Raw genomic sequence first — 23002 nt, 5'->3', positions numbered from 1 at the left:
GTTTCTGATGGCATCCTGGATGCAAAGGATAAATCTGATTTGAATAACCGCTTGTGATCGTATTAACTGTTCACTTTCATGTTATCCTTTAATTTCTACAACATGTAAGTATTAATTGAAAAGGATAGGTGCAAAAGAAGATTAATAACTTCAATCAATAATTATCTAATACAATATATTAAAACATAGACACGCCTTAAAGTTCAAGTTTTAGTGGATGACAAGTGACATACTTTTGAGAGCAAAGGCCATTTACTTAAAATTGCAACTGTTTACTATTATGACAGATATTCGGGTAGGGGGCGCATTAGCTGCAGTTAAATCCACTCCTATCTGTTTACACTCGTATCAAATGCTAAGAGCAATTCACCTAAGTTATGAGAACCCCATGTTATTTAAGTGTTATTACATAATGCGTTAGAAACTGTTATTACATTTTGTGTTAACAACTTTATTACATTTTGCATCAATTTAGTTACATTTTGCGGTGATTGTTATTACATTTTCCGTTAGTCTTCCATTTTACAGCGATTATTACATTTTGTAGTGTAACAGGAAGTCAAGAGTATTTAACAGATGATAGGGAGTCAACCCGAAACATCAAGCATTCTGAGCTGCAGACTGCATTCTTCATGTCCGTGTTTCAACAGCAAATGGACTGGAACACCGTTTAAAGCGAAGCCAGTGCTGTGATGGACAAGAAACGAGTTTCTAACATGAAACAGAAATTACAAAAGGACATATAGCCTTTTGGACACAACTTGAAGCCAATTATATTGTTAAGGAGTATGCAGATAAAAAGGATCCCTTAATGTGTATAAGATCAATGACAAAAGGGGAAACCCGGACATGCCATCCTTTGTCTTAAAGACAAGCATGACAAAAATGACTATGGCACTTCACATGGACAAAACAAAACAGGAGACCACTTTCTGAGCAAAGAATTCTGTTTCTTTGACGGGAAAAGCAAATGTTGCAAAGGGTTTGTAAAGCTAATGGCCAGCATCTACCATCCCTTGCTACCGAAGCAGATACCATCGGCCATAATGGAAGCAGAAAGTGAGAACACAGAAAATGTCGTTTTTGGAGTTGATTTAATGAAGGCCTAAGGGAAGTGGCTGCCTCTGTAGCTTTAAATTCAACCTTATTCGTTTGTGTTGCGATATGGCAGGAGCTAATCTGGCCGGAATTTCAAAGGACTTTTGGATGATGCTGATATAAACATGGGGGAGTTCCACTTCAAAGACCATCAAATATACAAGAAAAAAACACTTGACTGTAAGGGCAGTGATAAGCTTAACTGCCACTAGCTACCAGGCCGCCAAAACCGATATGGACTTATTTATTGCAGCCAATGACAGCAGAGCTTTCCTGACTAACTGCCATGGTGCCATGAGCGTTTTTATTTTCATCTTCCATGCATTCACCAACCCCATTGCGCTGTAGATGAACCAGGCCAAACTTATTCATGCTGGTTGGTCTCACAGTATTGAGTTTTAGGACAATAAAATCTAATACAACTTAGAAACTTAAGAGGACAAAATATTAATTAAGCATGGGCTTAAAATCTTGGCAATACTTCGCCCCTAAACTATGGAACAGCCTCGCAGGTTCCATGCTGTTGATTTATTAATTTATATACTTACATTTACACATAAAACATTGTATTATAATTGCAAACCAGTCTTCCAACTGTCATAACAGCAACAACTGTCACTTTACTGCCGCATTACTATTTGATTACTGTCATGTATTCTTTTTTATTAATTAATTTTAAGTAATTTTTATTTTATTAATTAATTTTTGTTATTAATTTGAATTTCGATTTAATATGTATTTAAGTATTTTTATTAATTTTAGGGCTCCTTTTTTCCACCAAGCCAGCTACTCAGACAACTATACAATGGATACATTACTTCAACAACAACTAAAATCTTAAATTTGTTGGTAAACTGGTCAGGGGTGGCAGTATCACCTCCTGTATTACTAGAAATGATAAAATGTTTAAAATTGGTGTGGATAAACAATGTGAACAAAACATTTAGGCAATGTAAAATATCACACCCTAGGTGAAAAGTGCATGGATTATAACACTAAAACTTTTCTTCTAAATCTTTCGTTTGAGATTAAGTCTGTTTAAAAAAAAAAAAAATGCTCATGGACAACATTTCCAGGTTAATCACCAGTCTACAATCCCAAGGCTTTTTACCAGTTGTGTGCTCACGAAAGTACTGGAAATGTTTGTGATATTATTGTTTTAATAATACCTAGTAGCCAGCCATACTAGCCAGCCATATGGTAGCTTGGGATCCAATTGCGAATACCGTGAGTCAAAATGCTCAGGAACAAATTGGAATAGATTATGGCAGTTTGGAATTTACGAACGCTATTCCAAGATTTTCAAAGATTAAAAAGCGTTGAACAAGAAGTGAGCAGCAACAATTTTGTGTCGAATTTGTTTTTCTCTCTTTCACAAAAGTGTTGTCCTTCAAAAGGCCAATACATTGTTTTTTAAACTGTGCCACCTAGCAGACAAGGAAATTTATACCCAGAGATCTATTGCCAACACCACGTATTTTTAGCCAAAAAATTATTTAGACATAATATAATCTTTTTTATATAAGCACCTTTTCAATACGAACGTCGAGGCTGAGTTTGGCCAAATGTGTAAGAACATAACCCAGGGTGAGAGTCAGATGAAAAACTACAGGGATGAGCCATTCACCATTGCGTTTCCTCGTCTCAAGGAGGATTACAAATTTCATGCTTCTGCAGATTTTAGGCAATGCAACCTGGAGGGAAAATACCCTGAAGAAATGGTGTTGTGACACTTTATCAGAGATGCTGCAGCTAGTCTTCAAGCAGTGGCTGGCGAGAACATAAGTCAATCTGATTTTGTTTTAGTAGCAGTAAAGATTTGTCAGACAGTTCCAGTGTTAAAAGACCGAAGACCAGCAAGTTTTCCCTCTTCACATAAATATCCCTACTGGGTAATTCTTCATTACATTTGGCTTTATTTTAGTAATGTTACTGAAACCTTATGCGTTAATTCTTTAAAATGTGGGCTGAATACCATTTTTGCAACCTTTTTAAACACAAACTATACAACAGAATCTGCAATAGATTCCTTGTCAGTGTCTTAAAAGTGTACCACAACCAACAAGAGTATCAATTTACTTTGCGTCGCTGCGACTTAGCATCCTTTGTTATTCTGTTTAATACTACTAAGTAACTTAGTAGCTTCGTTGCATTCGAGCAAGGCACACGAGCCTTTTTTAGTGCTTAAATCAGTCCTATTATGAGTACCTCTAGTTTTTCAAGTTTAAGTGGAAGTCTTTGTACGCTCCAAATGACTTTAATCAGCTACAAGCTGGTCGAGCGACATTTTACACGTTTAGACATCTACCCAAAAGGAGGAAGACTGTTCTAAAAAGACAGCATACAAAAAACTTGTAGACACTGGCCGGGTAAAAGCTTTAGAAGGAGTCATTCGGCCGACGTGGTCAAGCAAAGCTTGATCACGGCCTTTCCAACCCTGGAGAACTTGGACTTGTCTTGGTAGTGATCACTTTGAATAGAAAAATCCACTGTAGCCGTGACTGTTACACATCAGGCCTAGTTCGTTCAAAGTACAGATGGTTATCCACCTAGTAAATCTCTTTCTAGTGAACACTATTCAACAGTTCTCTGAATAGCAATTAATGCTTGACTACAAGTACCGTTTAACAGTTTGAGATTCATTTCATCTTACTCTAAAGGGACGGCAATGAAGGTTGTGCACCTTGTCGTGCCCAGTGGCGACCAGATAATGGACCTTTTTGGTGGCAGCCAGAAGAAAAAGTGTTCATGCACTTGAAACGAAAGAAAGGTGAGTAACTTAGCCTGCAACATGTGCAAGCATGGGAACAAAATGCGCATGTGGTGCGGCATCCGGAACTGTGTCTCTTGTGGCTTTGCCACATGTGCTTTTTGAACAAAGCATGCTCACAACAATTTCCTTGATAGAGTCAAAAGTTACTTGCGCGTTACCTGCCACCTTTGACCGATTTGTAGTCAATTGTACCTACCAAGTTGTTTCATTTATAACATGAGGAGCCGCAAGTGATATTTTTTGGTTCGCTGTTGGAAGCCGTTGTTGCTATAGACGCCAATTGTTTCACGCAGAGGTTCTCTCATTGTGGTTACGGAAGGTGTTGTAATATGTCAAAAATGCTGTGGATCGAATGATCGGAGTTACGAAAGATCAATTTTCATTCTAGGCAGCAGAATAAATTATAATAATTTGCGGGAAGATGTATGCCTGGTGGCAATTCGCAATTAGTTTTGCTTGGGCTGATTTATTTCGAGCTACTTGATGACTTCGATTTTGTAAGGGGGGAAGTTCTTGAGGTAGCAAATTTTGCTTATGACAAGATAACCTGTTTGTGAATGGATACAGAAAAGCATGTGCTGTCAACAAAATCCTTTGCCTCTCAAAACATTATATTTCATGATATTTCGAGATCTTGTTGATGGGTGCTGATGTGCATACAGTATTGTGAAAAAGTAATGCACCCGAAAAGCGCGAATTTCGTTCTTTGTTCTCGCGAAATTTCGCGCGAAAAGTCGCGCAAAAAGTTTGCGTCACTTCGAGCGAAATTTCGCGAGAACAAAGGCCGATATTTCTTCGAATTTTCCTTACCTCAACGATAATTCGCGATAATTCGCAATATTTCGCTACTCACTAGAAGAAAATTCGCGTGCAGCTCAACAGTAGTTTGGTCCCCTTCGATTAAAGTTCTCCGCGTGATTGGTACGATCGCCTGCTCATGTTACTTGACACAAAATATATCTTGGTTACCGTTCTTTTCAATTCGATGTAGCGTGAACAACAACTGTTCCATATTAAGTCTAAATAACACCACAACAATCTTGAGTGATAAGAATAATTTATTACTTACCAAAAATTCCAAGTTCATAAAGGCAAACAGTGTGTTCGCAACAACATTCACGGAAAGATCGCGCTGACATCGAAAGCAAAATTCGCTTCAGATGTTACTAATTCTCGCATATTTTTCGACCCTTTGATTCAGATAAAAGACAAGCATTGCAAAGAACCTTTCCATAGACTTTTTCTTCTTCACTGAGGCGTAAAAAGGTCTCAAAGTGTACGATTTCCACACATCAACATCGCAAAAACATTCAGGAATCGTCTTGTCGAATCAACCTTGTGCCCAGGACACTCTGCCATTGTCATAGCAACCGTTTGGCCCCAGATCCTCCGAGTGTGTGCATGTGGTAGTTCGCTCGAAAGTTGATGCTGAGCGGCAGAATATTGTTATAATTTCTGGACTTCTGTGCTTTCTTGGACACCAAGAAGAGAAAAGATGAGAAGAATTACTGTATGGCTAACCAATGTATAGATTTAACCGTCGAAAGGAAAGGACTTTACCTGCTAAACAGCTGTAACTTGTTTTGTTGTTATGTGCCAGGCGCCATGTTCGATCGACATGCAGTTGTTCTGAGTTGTTTTACGCTATCAGGCTGCACGGAATCAGGCTATTTTTGTTTCATTGTCGGTTACAGGTAAATGGCTTTGTAGCTGTTTGAATTCCAATGCGTTTATTACATTTTTATGGTCTGGATAAACTTTCCTGTTTTCTTTCCTCCGTGTTCGAATTTTAAAAACAACACCGAACGCGTTTTAGCCATGTCTTACAACACAACAGTTTCGAAAAGAAAACGATCAAGATGGAAGATCTAAATTTCGTTCACGGTAAGTTTTGCTTGAAACACTTATAACTGCCTCGAAATATCGCCACGAAAGTTCAGGATCAAGCGAATTATCGCGTGAAAGTGCCTGAAAATTCGCGAAAGTGCGCGATAATTCGCGACAAATTACCGCACACAGCGAATTATCCTTCGAAATTTCGCGTGGTTTTAAACAATAGATGTCACGAAAATACGACGAAACAGCGCGAATTGTCGCAGAAATATCGCTTCAAGCGAAATTTCCTCGAAAAGCCCCGAAAAGCGCGAATTTCGCCGAATTTCGGGTGCATTACTTTTTCACAATACTGTAGCTTTTCCTTTGGAGGGGCATGATAAATCGTTCTGGCATCGATGACAAAGGCCTGTTTCATTCTTGTGCAAAAGCACGCGCTCAAATTGTGTGCAACCCATCCAGTTGATTTGTTTCAGCTCACTCTTCGTCCATTAGGTTTCCGGGCATCGCAAAGGAGGATTCAAGGTAAGTCAGTTACATTGTATATCACAAAGTATCCAGCAAAAAAAAGTTAATAGCCATGCATAACTTAAATAAAAATAATCCTTTCAATAATGCTTTACTGTAATTTCGTGAAATGCATTTAACATAATTACCAAAACATTGACTCTTCAGTAAATCGGTTAATTTATTTGTGAGCTATATGCTACAGCATAACCCACTGCACTGGCCATTTACCAACCAGACCAACGGTAGTAACGATTATTAAACATGTTTATTTGAGATATCAATAATTAAACAGAAAGAATAAACACTCTTTAGGGTTATTTTTTAACAGCTTTATTGGGAAACTGTTCATAAGATTTGTAAGAGTAGGGCTGGTTGAAAACGCACCCGTTATTTCCCGAAAGCTTTAACAATGTATTGCTTTTCATTCGCCTTGTAAATTGCTGGAAGCGATTGATATTGTACAAGTCATTGCGCTTAAATCGCGCGGCTGGGTTTCTTAAGATCTCTTAAGCATGCAAGGCGTTGACGCGTGATTGACATTACGCATTTATTAACCAAAGCATTCACACAATTCTTGCTGTGAGATCTGTCAGCGACTCCTATTGTTTTATCTTTAGTGGGTCATTTGAAATGACCGAACTTCTCGTATCCAAGGCTATGTTCCAAACATATATTCTAATTCTGATGCATTCTGATGCTATTTAGTTTTCTTTATATCATAGAAGTACATCAGGTCTTTGTACACACAAAGATTTTAGTTTTTAGGGGAACACGACAGTGAAAAGTCTGTTATTCAGAGAGCTAAAGCAGTCAAAGAACAGATCGAGGTTAGCTGTATCGTAAAGATTAAATAAATGTTCCGATCATTGAGGGAGCAAACAAACGAGAACCACCAGTACATCAGCCAAACGGGAAAAGAAGAAAGCATTTTTCAATTTTGACAAACTCATTATTGATGGGCAACTCTAAAAAGGAAGAAAAACCAAAAACCTTCCCTACTAAGGAAATACCATGTAAAACTTTGTTTACACGTAATACCATAAACGGTTTGAACTGCAGACGAGAGAAAACACAAGGTTCAAATACATGACTGGTAAATGATCAACTGTGTGTTTATGTGTGTGTGGTGTGCGTATGTGAATCAATTACTACTCCCTATTTTAAAGAAATATGCGGACACTTCCAAATGAAATCTCAAAACAGGAATATTTTTTCTATATTACAAAAAGTTATAGATGGCAAAATTATTTTAATTAGTCTCCCTCAATGTAAGGGGTATAAACAATTTCCATAAACATAGAGCCATTTTCATGTGGTGTGGAAAAAGAAAACTGACATCATATTCCTTCAGGAGACACATTCAAAGGAGGAATCTGAGAAACAGCGGGTGAATGAATGGGGAGGGAAAATTGTTTACTCACATGGTAGTCCAAATTCCTGTGGTGTAGCAGCTGGCACCACCACAGATTTTAGCCACTTTTTGTTATATAAGCACATTTTTAATAACCACGTCAAGGCTGGGTTTGGCCAAATGTGTAAATACATACCCCAGGATGAGCATCAGATGAGTTATAAGAAGTTCTAGTTGTGAAATGGAAACTATTCCACGTTTTTAAGGTGTCATTAAAGAAGCAGCTATACAGAATAAAAAATAAGTTATTTTGATGATTGGACCAAAGTTCACACAAAGACAAGGCCAACAGAGTCTACCACATCAGTTGCTGATAGCTGTAAAATTCATAACCCAGTTTGTAAAGATGTAGATTTATTATCAAATTGTGTTTTATCCCAGGCATTTATGCAGAAGTTATCTCGTACTTTTGTTTCTACATTGCCAGAATTTTCATTTTTGTTTTTTGATTCCTTAATGGAGAGGCAGCTATTAGAGGCTGGTGATTATTATGCCTCTACAGTGGTAAGTTCATTGACATCATTTAATGACTGAGTTTAATCAGGATAATGGGGGAAATTTACAGTAGTAATACTGAAATTATCGAAGTATAACCATATCAAAAATTTACTTTCACATGATGAGGTAATAACTATCGCAGAAATTACTTAAAAAACACTAACCTACCTACCACTGTTGGTGCATTATAACTGCATATGATACAAAGTTAAAACAATTTCATTAACGTATTAAACTCTTCTTCAACTGAGTACTAAATTTTCTTCAATATATTTTCAAATTTGTTTAGAGAAATCTGTTTCAAGTGTAATGGGCGTGGCCATGTGGCATACGTATGCCCATCACGAGACGATGCAGGTAAAATAACTTGTCCCCGGAAAAAGGGTATACTACTCACCCTTTTTACTCTGGAACAAGGTCATTTAATGATGTTCATTTATTGGATTATTGTTAAGCTTCCTTTTAAGTGCAGGGAAACCCTTGGGTTGGTACTCCAAAGCCATCTTAAGGAATATCTCTCAAAGTTTGTAGTACCATTGCCTGATGAGAAAGTAATGGTTACTAGCCTTGTCATGGAAGACCCAGTCAATTTTTTTTTGTTAAGGTTGTCAGTAAAGAAATTTCCATGACAGATATGTTGATGAAACTGGATTGGAGATTCCTAAAAAAGATTGCATCGCTTTATACCTTCCAATACCATGAAAAGACTATAAGGCATTTTATCCTACATGTACCTTATTTTGAGTATTGCGCACCACTGCTCCTAGTGATTGTAAAGGGGTAGTCAAAACTAATGGAAGACACAAATTTTATTCTTCATCAGAACATTATTTAACTTGCAAAAACGTACTGGTATGACAATGCATAAAAAGTAGTTGCTTAATCTTTCATATACATTCTTTTTAGATTAAGTCTTGCTATTGGATGCCTCAAAAACGCCCTTAATATCTACAAAACGTTTTAAAATACAACATGTGATAAGTATAACTTGCGTGGCTCTGCCACAAAATGACAACAATGCCTCTCAACATCATGGCTTCAACATTCTCTAGTATACAACTGAAGTCCACCAGCCTGGGATCTCGCCACCTTTAAGATACTGTCCATTCGTTATCCACGCTCAGTGCCTTAAATCACTATCCCCATTATTGTAAAACCAATTTATGTCTTAAGCACCATTTTAGGACAAAAAGGTAATTTTTTTACAAGTTAAACTTTTCCAAGTTTTAACGCCTAAAGGATAAATATTTTTGGCCGTTTTGGGCTGTGGGTTATCACCAGTGAGACCCCCTATGTTATGTTAACAAATGCCAGATGTGTTAGAACTTAATGATGCATTTGTTTACGTTTTTCCCCTCAGCACAATGAAGGGAACCAAAAAGTTAAGCATACCGCAAACTTTGAGTTCTTTTCAATGGAACACTCCCAATGTTGTCTCTCTGTGCTCCTAGGTATCTCTATACATAATGACAAAGAGGCTTCCCTTGACGTGGCCAGGTGTAAATGTAGGTTGCAATTCTTTCTTCTTTGGAATGTAAATATTTATATATTGAATAAAGTTTCTTACCGCTTTCATTCATTTCTTAACTTAAGGATGACACATTCCAGCTTACGATTTACAACAGTATGCCCAATTTGCTAGAAGCCTTCTAGACTTCCACCACCAAGGGCGCCATGCTGGAAGAGATGGGAACCCATCAGATGTGGTTAAATATACAATCTTCGTTCACTGTCCAAAATCCATGCACGCAATTAGTTAAAATAGATCACATGATTCTGCTTTACCTGTCATCAGCATACTCCGACAGTGCAGTATTGACAATAATGCACAAAAATCGTGCATTATTGAAAATGTTACTTGAAAATGGCTTGCATGCAGAAGTGGAAGAAAAATATATTCCCAAATTATCAACGATCCAATACCAAACAAAAACGAAAAGGATAACAACTTGAAGCGCTTTCATGTTCAAAGGTAAACTGCAACTCAATAAATACATTTTTGTGTGCGACTGACTTGCTTGTTGCTTGATTGTGAAAGCCATCGACTTGCTTTAAACAAGTTTCTCGCTGACTGTATGTATGAACGACCACAGCTGATGAACAATTGTATGAACCATTTAAAGCTTTATTTCAGCGTATAGACACAAAACACAAATTATTAATTCTAATTTGTTTGTTTTTTAAATAGTCAAGTAGTAGCGATGTAGTCATGTCTGATTTGGTGTGTATTATCTGAAACGAGGGTTTTGCATTGAAAAAGAACATAACAAGCAACCCTTTAACGATTGAGCATCTATACAAAGTGCTGATGCAACAAAAGACAGAAACATTTGAGGAAAAAAGGGGCAAAGGGTCTTAAGGCAGAAAAAGAAGGTAAAACAAGCAGTTACGGCGCGAAGTGCGCTACCGTTGCCACCCAAGCAATATTTTTGACATTTTTTTGACACTTTTGTGACATTTGTTTGATTGGGAGGCGGAGTTTATCGGACCATTTCAAATTATCGCGCGCGCTGGAAATTGAATTTTCAACTTCGTAAGTAGAAAAAAAGAGAAGCAATCAAGCTACTAAAAAAATATTTTGCTGCCAGAAAATGAATTTCCAAAAGCTTCGTAAGTAGAAAAAAAGAGAAGCAATCAATACGTCTAAAGCTACAAAAATATATTTATTTCAAATTAAAATGACAAATTTATTTTTTGTCCACAGCAAACATACAACTTCGTGAAAACGCAGATGGCCGCATATACGATAATGGAAGAGCACGACCTGCTCTTGTTCGTGAGCGAATATTAGATTTAAACCACCAAGGATTAGGTCAACGTGCTATTGCAAGAGAAGTCAGGACTAGTCATACATTTGTGCAAAAAGTTATTACCAATAACGATGTCACAAATTCGTCCATTCGTACACCACGAGCTAATTTCCCTGCACCTAAAATTGACGCAAACGTTCTTGAATACATTGAAGTACAAAAACGAATGAAGCCGAGCACTTACGTGTCTGAGATACAAAACAGGCTACTGTTAGATGGAGTCATCCATCCCAATGATTTACCTGAAACATCGCAGATCAATCGGCGACTCAGACAAGACCTCATGTTTAGTAAGAAGAAACTGAGGGTGTGTCAGCTTGAAGTAGAAAAGCCAGGTGCAGTGGATCAGCAAGACGAATATCTACAAGCTATATCAAGATATCCAGCCAGTAAAATTCATTTCTTTGATGAATCAAGCGTTATCAAGACCACTGGTAATCGCCGCTATGGAAACGCTAGGGTCGGTGAGCGAGCTATTGAATTTCAACGTTATGCATCTAACGCTACATTTACAATAAATTTGCTCCACTCAGTTGTTGGTGTTGATTACTTCAATATTCTTCAAGGTCCATCAAATGGTTTGAAACTTCTCAACTTTTTTGATGATGCATTACAGGTAGAACGGTCCGATGAAAGCGCTGCTTTAGAGCGTGGCGACATTGTAGTAATAATTGTGGATTTCATCATGCCCATCACATTGAGCCATTGTTGCGAAATATGTTCACTAGATGCGGAATTGAGTTGATTTACCAACCACCTTATTCGCCGCAATTCAATACATGTGAGTACTGTTTCAACCAGATTAAACAATTTCTTCAACTGCACCAGCTGCTAGCAATAAATGAAACGGAAGTGGCAATTGGAGAAGCGATTTTGCAATATCACAGCAGAAAACTCAGCGGGGTGTTTCAGGAAGTGTGGCTATCTTGTATAAAAGTAACAACATTGGAGGCAAAACAGGAAGACGAAAATAGTACTTTTTTCAGTGCTAAACAAGCAAACGGATCGAAATCCACCAATCACAGCCTACCAGATTAACCTCAAGAAAAGTTCAAAAGGTCACACTAGTGGACTATGATTGGTGGGTTTCAATCTATCCTGTTTGTTTTCCATGTCTAAAGGTTGAATTTTATAGAACGAAGGTAGCCACTATTTACAAAACACTGAAAATAGCTGTAAATATTTGCGATCATTGAGAAAAATGTAGTATCTACTATAAATTCGTCTCTATTTTTATTTACAGTATAAATATGCATGTCACAGGCTTGTTCGTTTTAAAGCATTTCCCGCCTGGATGCAGTTTCTATTTTTAGCTTAGCGTGAGAATAAACAAGTCCTTGGCAATCACGTTGGAGATATATTTCACGCAACAGTATGGTATTTCATAAAAATATTCCTGCAAGTATTTTTAGTATAAACTGAATAAAATATATAATATTCAAGCAGACTTTTTGAAAACACTGTCATGATATCACCGCCAGCTGAGCGACAGTGGAAAACACCGAAATGTAAACAAATGCCGTGAGTAACACAACATATTCAACATTTATTGGTTACAATGCACAAATCACCGAATTTGAACACAACATGTACACAACAGTGAACAAAGTGATATCTTACAGTTCAGTCCTTAGATAAGTCATTTAGAAACTGAAGAGCGGCGATCTACGACGCTACTCTAATAAACATCAACATTTCTATTTCGATACTGTTCAATAAGAATTGGCAACTGCCAATCCTCGCTAGTATCAAATTCAGGAATTTTTCCATTCAGTGCTTTCTCAAGAATAAGAAGATCTTGGTCTAAGGAAACACGTTCACTGTACTTGATTAAATTACGCACTTTTAGTCTTGGACTCATTGCTGCAAAAAATGAAGTTGACGCCTTCGTGTGGGACTCGCAAAACGCTTCCAGCTTTGATTCTGCATCACCATGTTCTTGCTGTAATCGTTTGATTTCTGTTTGGAACTCTGATATCTTTTGTTTCAGCTCCGGGGGCTTGTCTCTCAGACCACAAGCGTCATTGGAAGGGCAGGGAGGTGAAACACATTTGGGTTTTGTAGGTCCAGATTTGTGGCAATTTCCACAGATCCTTGCTCGAATATCTGAGAGAGGTGTGAGTGCATCGTTTTTGCGTGTGAACTTGACCAGCTCCTCTTCTTTTTTTAAAATCAAAAAAAAAAAAAAAAAAAAAAACAAAAAAAACCCACCACAAACACATAACAACAACTAAACAATTCTTTGTTTCTTCATAAGAGGAATAAAACATAGGCCGTGCATAGGAAACGCTTTTTTTCCCTTTATGTCTGCCGGACAGTTTTACAGAAGTGGCCCGAAAATTGCAAATATTTGCTTGACCTTGGCGAGTATGCTGCTTGCCGAGAATTTTCTGATTGGCAACGTTTTGGTAACAACCAATTTATTGAACAATTTCATGTGCGTAGCTTGGTGGTTCTTCATATCATTCCGTGTCGAGTAAATGATCATGTTATTCATTTATTTATTTTTTCCAATTTTATCAGGGAGGTCACGCTAGCCAATATGTTCTATAATTTATAAAGATTCATGGATTTCCTTGATCTTTTCAAGTGAAAAAGTTATGACTCCTCGAGACTTTTGTTTTTTAACTTTTAGGGATTTCTACAGAACACCTAATGGAATTTTTGTAAACGGTGCACCAGACATGAAAAAAAATTATATGTTTTTCTTAATTTAAAAAAAGGTATCCAAAAAAAATCGGTGAGAATGCTCCTTTACATCAGGGCAAACTTACCACGACATACGACCCACGACCCAGGATGCACGACCCATGACCCACCCACCCACGCCATTTAGTTTGACCCCAGTGCAGCTAGTAAGCGAAGCTTGGTAAAAAATCTATTTTCAGTTCTATTTCATATTAAAGACCTTAATGCGTTTAGTTAGTTAAAATTTTAATTATTGCTTCTTTATTCTTCAGACATGTTGACTGTGACAATGACCTCGATCGTATCATAAACACAGTGCTCTCCCTATTAAGGGAGGTCGAAGTAGAAGTACCCAATATTATGCAGGACAGAGCACTTTGTGCTATGCGACATCTGGCGAGCATTGTGGTTTACTTACAACACAACAGTGGTGGTCCCCCTGATCAAATGACACACTTGCAGACTTTGCGGGACAACCTGAAGGCAATATATAGTTTACTTTTTCAACTTCCCGTGATGAATGGCTATGCCTATAGGCCACCGACTGCACAGCCAGCAGGTCGCAGTAGACCTCGCTACCTCCTTTCAACTGATCAACTGGCCTGCCTCAGAAGTGAATACAATAGCTGGACCCAGATTGCTTCTGATCTCAGTGTTTCAAGACAAACCATTTTCAATAGAAGGGAACTTGGTTTTTCTTTGAACTTTGAAAACTTTTCCCTGATTCAGAACCACGATCTAGACACTTTTGTTCAAGAAGAACTAAATGCTTTCCCTCAAACAAGCGAAACGAATGTGATTGCAGGTCTACGCCAACGTGGCATTTATGTACAAAGATGGAGGGGTAGAGAGTCTATTGTATGTGTACCTATCAACAGGGCAAACAGATGGGGGCAAAGAATTCAGTGCCACCCTTACACTGTACCTCATCCAAATTATCTGTGGCACATTGACACCAACATGAAATTGAGCCACTGGAGGATGTGCATTAATGGCTGTGTTGATAGTTATTCTTGAGCCATAATCTACCTTGTGGTCAACAACAACAGTTCTTGCATGTTTCCAGCAAGCTACCTTGGAGTGGGGCCACCCATCCTGGGTAAGAGCAGACAAAGGAGGAGAAAATGTAGCTGTTGGAGACTATATGATTTTTTAGTACAGGGGGAAAATCGTGGAAGTTTCTTGACAGAAGTGTGAGGAACACAGAATTGAAAAGCTCTGGAGGGATGTTGTTGAATGTGTTGATACACAGCAATAACAAACCATGCTGACAATAATGTGAAACATTTCCCAAGACAATATTCCATTTTATTTTGAACATCTCATAAGCATTTTAACTCACACACACGACGTTTTTATTGTTTTTATTATAATTTTACTTTTTACACTTTTTATAGTAAATATTTTAACATTTGTGCTTATTTTCTACTTGTCAAAGACTACAAAGTGGTAGTCGAATGCTCGTTTTTAATCAAATCCGCATAAACACTGCCATTATTATTTTAACGATATTCTGTCCATACATGTACATGTAGCTTTCTTAAAGAAGTTATTCCATTTTAAGAACATTCCATCTACCATACACTGTACAATACAACTTCGAACTTTATTAAAATCTTAGTAAAAAAGGCTTTTTAGTAAATATAACATGTAAACAATACTAAATAACAATACTTTCCTCATACTTGATATAACTTCGCAATGCAATATCCAGTTCTAAATCAATCTAAAGAAAGATGATGCCCATGGCACCAATTTCGTCCCTGTCATCACAACTACTGTCCAGGCCTCCAGGCCACCAATCTGAATTTCGTCCCTGTTGCTGCAATTGCTCATCAGCCGACCAATGTCGCAGTTGTCACAGCAACTTCTACCCTTAGAAGCATTCAATTACTTTTTTGTTTTCTTAAATGTAGCTTTGTTTCGTTTTGATTGCATGATATTAAATTATCCTTTTTTGGCTAACCGCACAAAGAAATGTTTCAATTTAGTTTTCTTTATTTCATAGAAGTATATTAGGTATCTTTGAAAATGTTAATTTGGTTCTAAATAAGCACTTTTAGAAAATTTGGCCCATTTGACCTTAAAACAAGAGATCCGGCAGCAGACAAACCAAGTAGTTTTATTCCTCGTTGGTGGTACCCTGCATCCAAACTGCTTTTTTTAACAGTTTTATGCCTTACATGTATTTTATCATGTCATAAAATGTTATTTTCTGGTCACTGACAAGTGCTCCTTGATAAACCAAGTTCAACATAAATTTAACGTGTTCCTATTCCTTTAATTAGATGCCATTATTTATTTGTAAAGAATGTGGCCAACAGTGTAGGAATAATTGTAATATAACAATCCACATGAGGACACACACTGGCGAAAGGCCTTTTCCTTGCACTAAATGCATGAAAAGTTTCACTCGAGAGTATAATATGAAACGTCATATGAAGACGCATAAGAGTACGTCATAGAAGTATATTAGGTAAAAAAAACTTTGTCCAGGCAAACATTTCAGTTTTTAAAGTAACGTATCGTAAACATTAAGTAAACGGCCCTGATCATGGAGGGAGCAAACAAACGAGAACCACCGGTACACCAGAAGATCGTTTATCGTGATCCTGATCACAAGAGAGTCTAGAAAGGCATTAGAGAATGCCGTCGAAGTGAAAGGTCGCGAGATAGCTTGCGTGCATAAATTGCTAAAAGAAACAATGCACTCTGTTGAGGAGCTTAGTGAAGGATCAGATTTCAAAATTGTCTTGCATGATCTGTGAGGAGTATCTGAAGAGCAGAAGCCCTAAATAGAAAAATAATGAAACCTTCACACGCAAGACAAAACCAATTATCTTGGAGACGAAGAACCACTTCTTACTAACGAGATCCTAACTCTCGACCAAGCTTACAAACTTATAGAAGAATTAAAGAGTAGACAATCCAATAAATTGTTGGAGAAAATATTGCGTTTATCGCATCAATCTAGCCGCAGTAAAATCTCATCACACACATCTACTGCAAGCATGCAGCACGAGAAAGCACAGAATTTGAAAAGCGTATTGCCAAAAAGGAACACGAGCACAGGAAACATGAAGCTGAGATTGAGCGAACACGCGAACAAGAGTGAGCAAATCACGAAAGGAAGCTGGCATTTCTCAGTGCTGAAGAAAGATCGCAATAGCTAAAAGCTATTGAACAGGCGATGGAAGAGGAAGATACAGGCGATAAAATCGAAATTCCGGGCATTCCAAATGCTAAAAGCGAAGAACAACACTTAACTCAACATCACACACGGCCAGCGACTGCAAGGAGAACAAGCGCCATCCAGCTCTCCTCCATAGAGAGAGAACAAGAAGTTGTTAACTCAAAATGCTCAAGGACGTGTAATGCCATGGCGGGCGGTATCTTATGTAGCAAACTGCTTTCAGTCGACGTCTTAAGCAAGGAGAAGCCGAACACAGTCCGTCGAGTTTGCGCCATAGTAGATGAACAAAGCAGTTAGTCTCTAACCAGCACTGGGCTTGCTGATGAGCTAGGAGCTAACAGACCAGAAGAAAAGTACTTTCTTACCACATGCAGTGGCGTGAAGGAGACCAAGTACAGACATTGCGTGATGGATGTCGTTATACAATCCATGGGTGGAGCGGCAGCAGACCTGCCTACTCTCATTGAGTGTGGCAACATCCCACAGGACAAACGTGAAATCCCAACATCAGAGATTAAGAGGACAAAACATTTCCTAAAGTTGATTTTAGCATGGGCTTAAATCTTGGCAATACTTCTCCCTAAACTATGGAACAGCCTCGAAGACTCCATCAGAACTTCACTTTCCTATAAAGCCTTAAGAAAAGAACTGCAAGCTGTAGATTTAGTAATTTATATCCTTAAGTTTTGGGGTGCAGATCGGGTGGGCACGTTGATGGCGGCCAACAGGTCACAAGCGTAAGGGAGCTGTGCCCTTGCTTCCCAAACAGTTCTGTAGCAGCTATTGGAAGGTCTATTTTGATTGGCCGACAATGTGTGAAAGGTAGCCAGCCAGAGTAGCAAACCAATAATATTGCTCACTGGGAGTCACGTGGTTGAAAATCATGCTGTAGTCATTGCTTTTGGTCGCTCAGATATTTCAGAATCCTGGTATGTTGTTGCTTTTGCTCGCTGAGATATTCAGATTTAGCATGTGAAAAGAGCCTTATATTTCGCCAATTTATATTGTTCAAGTGAAGAGTGCGTTCGCAAGGGCAAGGTTTCGTCATTCCCCGCATTAATTCCGCAGCATTCATTGCAAATGGTAAGTTACAAGTAAATTTCAGTAATATTAACCTTTCACTCGTGCTATTTTCAAACTTTTACTTACAGATTTCTAGAGCTAACCATAAACAGGCTTTTATATTTTAAGTGCATTAGACTCTTAAAACTAACCAGACTCAAAATTAACCAAAGTGCGAACATCTCTTATCATATTGTTTCGGTGGTTTCGGCCCTTTCGTTCTCGGTTTTAATACAAGCACAATATAAGTTGGCGCTTTACTTTAATCTCCAATTTGAAAGTTGTCATTTCAATTGGAGCAACTTCAAAATCCCCCGCAGTTGTGATTTACCATTTCGTAACTCCTTGAAGAAAGGGTTAGAAACAAGCAATTGTCATTCAAGTAATGTAATGAATTACTTAGAGTTACACAGAGTGTGTGCTATTTGGAACAGCTGCTAGACTAAACTCTGAAACCAACTTCTCTATCTATGTCTCGGGAGATCTCAGAATATAAGTATCTCGGTGTCGTCTTAGACGATGCCCTCTCGTGGAATGCCCATGTTTAATATGTTTTGGGCAAGGCTGGCAAGAGATTGGGCGTGTTGAGTCGGATAAGATGCGATGTCACCACAAACACTGCAAATATCATCTATAAGTCATTCATTATACCAGTGCTTGACTACTGTGACACGGTGTGGAACTGCTGCAGGAAGGTCAATTCTGATCTCATAGAAAAACTGCACAGGAGGGCTGCACAGCTGATTGTAAAACATCATAACAGTGATGAGGCTTTAGATCTGCCGGACGAGAGACCGGATGTTATATAGGTGGTGTATGATGGAAAAGTCCCCAATTTTAATACTTTTATGAGATGGCACTAAGACAAACAAGGCAGGCTGATTATTGCATTGCTAAAGAAGCTGCGGTCTTTTTCTCCGGTTGCCTTTCTTCAATTATTTTTAATTTTATTTACAAGTAACATAAGCTTATCTTGTTCACATTTTTATCTTTTACTTCCATTTTTGGTACCGTATTTTTCGGTTGGCACCCCAAACTTGGCAACTTTGTCATGCTAAGTTTCCAAACTGAAATTTCCAAAACACTGGTCATAGACGACCATGAGTTGGTGAGTTGTAAAGACTCGGTGATCAATTTAAGGACAGTTCTTCTTACAGAATTTGAATGATTGAATGGTGTTCATACTCCTTGCTACAATCTTTGAGTGAAAAGGTACCATTTCTTGCTAAAAAAGACGTAAATCCACTTGAGCAAAACATCCTTCCATCGTTCATGCTTTGAATTTAGCTGCTTAGTAACCTGGCAGATGTGTAGTTTCCAGTGATCACTGAGTTTGTAGCTTGGTTACCAAATTCTCAAGCATGCTTCGAATCGCTTCGTACTTTGTTTATCCAGTGGTTTTAAAAGATTTTCAAGCTTTTTTGGTGTTTTCCCTGTCTTCTAAAGTCATTTCCAACATTCTACACTTACAAAGGTTTGTTTCAAATGAGTATGCTTGATTTTTTTGTCTGTTTCAACAAAATGCTTTGCTAAAACTTGTTTATACGTGACAATAAACTTTACATTGAAACTTGCTGTTTCTTATATCTGTTTTCTTGTTCTTAAAGTCAATGACCAACATTAAGTGTTTTCATTTTTCTTGTTTTATTTGTAAGTTCCGGTAAAATGGCGGTCATAAGATTTTGTTGGGCGAAAATACTCGGCTACAAGACGCACCCCAATTTTGGCATAAACTTTCCACAGAAAAACAGATTTTCCTTGAAAAAACCATGTGCGCCGTATAACCGAATAAATACGGTACATTGTAAGGCTTTTAGCGACTTTTTAATTTTTACTTTTTACTAGGGCTTCTAAGGATAACAGTTTTTATTGTAAAAGTTGATGGAGTAACCCTATTTAAATAAAGGCTTCTCTCTCTCTTGAATTTTCCATTTCAAAAAAACATGTTAGCGTCCATAATGATTTTCTCACCACTGACATAAGCACTGCAGATGGAATTTGTGTGTGCATTATTATTGAATTGAAATCATAAGTAGATGGAAAAATAAATATCATTGAAAATATATATCCTATAAATTAAATTATTGTTCAATTAAGTTGAATGTTCTATTTAACAAATATTTCATGAGCGTGTGTGCAAATTGCAATATTTGAGCCCCTCAGCTGTTTTCGTTTTCATTTAAGTCTGTGGCCGCTTACAGTAATGTACACTTACAAGAAAGTTAAAATCCATAGTTTGTATGGAAGTTAAAACCGGGCTTTCAAACAACGTGGCTGTTAAGAAAGCTTTTGACTGTATAATGTTGTTTTTGTTAATTTTTTTGCAGAGTAAGCGTGGGCAAACTTCCTGTCCTGGATGCCACACATCATTCAACAACCGTTTCAAACCAGAAAATTGTGATGTGTGTAGTCATTTCCTTGGAGGAAAATATGTTCCTAAAGGACAAAAACGTAAATTGAACGCACCCAAGAGAGTGAAATTGTTTAACAACGAGGGTTTTCCTTTTTTTATCTGTGAAGACGCATTCCAAAGACAAAAGGTTCATTGTGATAATTGATGAACCAAATAACAGTGTTTGGCATCCAACTGCAAGGGGATAAGGGCTACATTTGTGAACAGTGGAAAAGCAGAGCAATTTTCATGTGAACACACCATGTACTGTGATAATCCTGTTCCACCATTGCAGGATTTCACCTTGTCAAATGATCTCATTTCTCGTTACCCTTGTGACAAAGCCACAAAAATGATCTGAGTCAAACACTGGCCCTCATGTTTTCAAGGTCTCATCAATTTCCTTTTGTGTTATTGGTATAGCTACGGCTTTAAATTCTGTTGGATTTTGCCAGGTAAAAAAGGTAAATTCTACATTCCCGTGCTCATCAAGACTGTACATGCTATGCTAGCAAGACCAAAGCTTCTAAACAAAAAAAATATGCTTGCATATTCATGTCTTGCTCTACATTTTGCCATCTTCGGAGTCTTCCAACATTCCTGCCCTGGTCTCTGCCAACAATCAGTGTGTGTCATTCATCCTTCCTATAACTGCCTCTGCCAAAAATCAGTTTGTGACATCTAACCTTCCTGCAACCTCCTCTGATGCCAATCAGTCTGCTGCCTCCTCTGAACTTTGCAATATTCATGATAAAAGGGCTAAGGGAGCAATTGTTCCCTCCAAAGTCACTGAATCCAAGAATGGAAAAATCAAATTACTTATTTAATATGGAAAGGAGAAACTTTAATAAAAAAATTCATATCAGAACTTGCAATCACAGAGGGTTATGTAACTAACTGCATTAGGTTTTTACTGGCTGCAACAGTATAGGCAAGGGGCAAGACCACAACATAGTTAGAAGCCCTGCTTGCAACAGCAGTGACGTGTCCGACTTCTCAGAAGATGAGATTGGGGAACCCAGACTACCCTGGGAAAGGTCATTGTTAACAAAAGCACAAGGAAGCCTCCCTTCCCTGCCAGTCAACCATCAGCAGTATCAACTCCATCCGCTAGAAGCAGGCCTTCAGTAGTGTCAACTCCATCCTCAAGCAGCCAGCCATCAGCAGCATCAGGGTCATAAGCATGGCTGTGACAGGATCTTAACAAGATAAACGAAGAAAAATTTAGACACAAACTGTAAGACAACACTCTACCATTAACTTATTAACTGTCTACCATTAATTAATTAACTGTCATTGAATGATTAATACCCTATCCTTAGCACAAGTATAAAAGTAACACCATGAAGATGAAGAAGCTTCCATTTTTGATGCGAATGACAGTGAGAGAGCTGAGTACTTAAGACTTTTGCAAGAGATCTGGGAGGCTGAAGCACTGAAGCAGTTCTTGCCACTCCCTTTCAGTTAAGGTTGGCATCTCAACCTTTTTCAACCAGGCTAAAGAACTCTTGGATGATCTTGAAAAGAAGAAACTCTGCCTTGGAACTCTTAGGACTAAATTGTTACTATGTAAACGGTGTGGATGAAAGACTGTTGGACAAACATGGCAGACAGGTAAACATAGTGACCATTTGCTGGCCAGTGTATGTTTCACTATTTCTTTGCACACTGGGGATTTAAGGCGCTCTAAACGCTAAGCACCAGATCGAGGCCGGCCTTTGCATAAATTAAAAATGGCGGCTGCTTAAATGATGTGTTCGACAAATATGAAGTCAGTTTTGGATGACATGTTTAAAAAGAAAGAATCTGAACTGCATAATAATATACCTTCGGCTGATGTTGATCAAAAGCTTGCTTTGGTAGACTTTTTTAAGAAACTGCAATCCGCTAAGGATTTAATTGTAAAGAAGTATGAAGCCACATGTGAAAGACAGAAATTGCATTATGCCATGGAGTTGGGAAAAATTCACACTCTTGTCACTAAAGAAGTACTTTACTGGAAGAAAGTTATTCAACGAAGGATGCATAAGATGCCAAGGCAATCATGCCCTTACAGGATCGATCTTTCCTATAGGCTGAGTGAAGAAATATTTTCCTGCATTAAAGATATTCTAACATGTGTATATTAGTATGGCTTGGAGATACATCAATCAAAGGGCATCATCAATGCCCTTTTGGCCAATGTCAGTTACTCCGTTCATGAGTGAACAGGCATTTCTGAGTTTTAGACCAGAAAATGCAAGAGCATACAGCTTAACATTCTGAGCTTCTGTGTCACTTGGGGAAATTAATGATTCGACCACATCCATAAAATTGCTGCAAAATTTTCGAGTTTCCTCACCAGTGAATCTACACTCAAATGCTTTTTCCTTACTTTTCTCTCTAAACCACTTAACAATTTTCTTGTACAGTTTGTGATACTTAACCTTGTTACTGACTGCACGAAGATACTTACGAAAACAGCAATCAAATGGCAATTGGTAAACTGTGACTATGGAAGTAGCAGGGTTGGTTCGGGTAAGTGCAACAGTCATGACTTCCTTATACCATTGCTGCTAACAGTTATTTCCCAAGTGTAATGGTTCACATTTAGCTTTGTCAACTACAGGGTTCAAACTCTTGCCTAGAATGTTTACCCGCAATGAATTTGGTGACCAGATTTCTTTGCTGTTTAAGTGGCTTGTTAACAACAGTTGTTTGTTTGTAGTTCTCGGCCAATTTAGCAACTTTAACT

General features: G+C 38.0%; 1 protein-coding gene and 1 pseudogene across 1 annotated transcript; both read left to right on the top strand.

Moving 5' to 3' along the window:
* The first annotated feature begins 7990 nt into the window (after positions 1–7990).
* Positions 7991–11678, top strand: LOC144647905 (uncharacterized). The gene is made up of 4 exons (XM_078507584.1): positions 7991–8129; positions 8413–8480; positions 9484–9628; positions 10828–11678. Exons 2-4 carry the CDS (start codon positions 8433–8435, stop codon positions 11676–11678), a joined length of 1044 nt encoding a protein of 347 aa, XP_078363710.1. The 5' UTR covers positions 7991–8129; positions 8413–8432.
* A 1637-nt stretch (positions 11679–13315) lies between these two features.
* LOC144647903 (uncharacterized) lies at positions 13316–14807 on the top strand (annotated as a pseudogene).
* The last annotated feature ends 8195 nt before the right edge of the window (positions 14808–23002 follow it).

The sequence above is a fragment of the Oculina patagonica genome, chromosome 4, assembly GCF_052425735.1.
Source record: "Oculina patagonica isolate OP01 chromosome 4, crgOcupat, whole genome shotgun sequence".
NCBI classification, from domain to species: domain Eukaryota; kingdom Metazoa; phylum Cnidaria; class Anthozoa; order Scleractinia; family Oculinidae; genus Oculina; species Oculina patagonica.
The sequence above is the reverse complement of the archived record's forward strand: the minus strand, read 5'-3'. Positions and strand labels throughout refer to the sequence as shown.

Coding starts and splice junctions, on each gene's coding strand:
- LOC144647905 (XM_078507584.1), top strand. CDS start 8,433: ATGGGCGTGGCCATGTGGCATACGTATGCCCATCACGAGACGATGCAG. Junction 8,481..9,483: donor CCCATCACGAGACGATGCAG/GTAAAATAACTT, acceptor TTTTCCCCTCAG/CACAATGAAGGGAACCAAAA. Junction 9,629..10,827: donor TGACGTGGCCAGGTGTAAAT/GTAGGTTGCAAT, acceptor TTTTGTCCACAG/CAAACATACAACTTCGTGAA.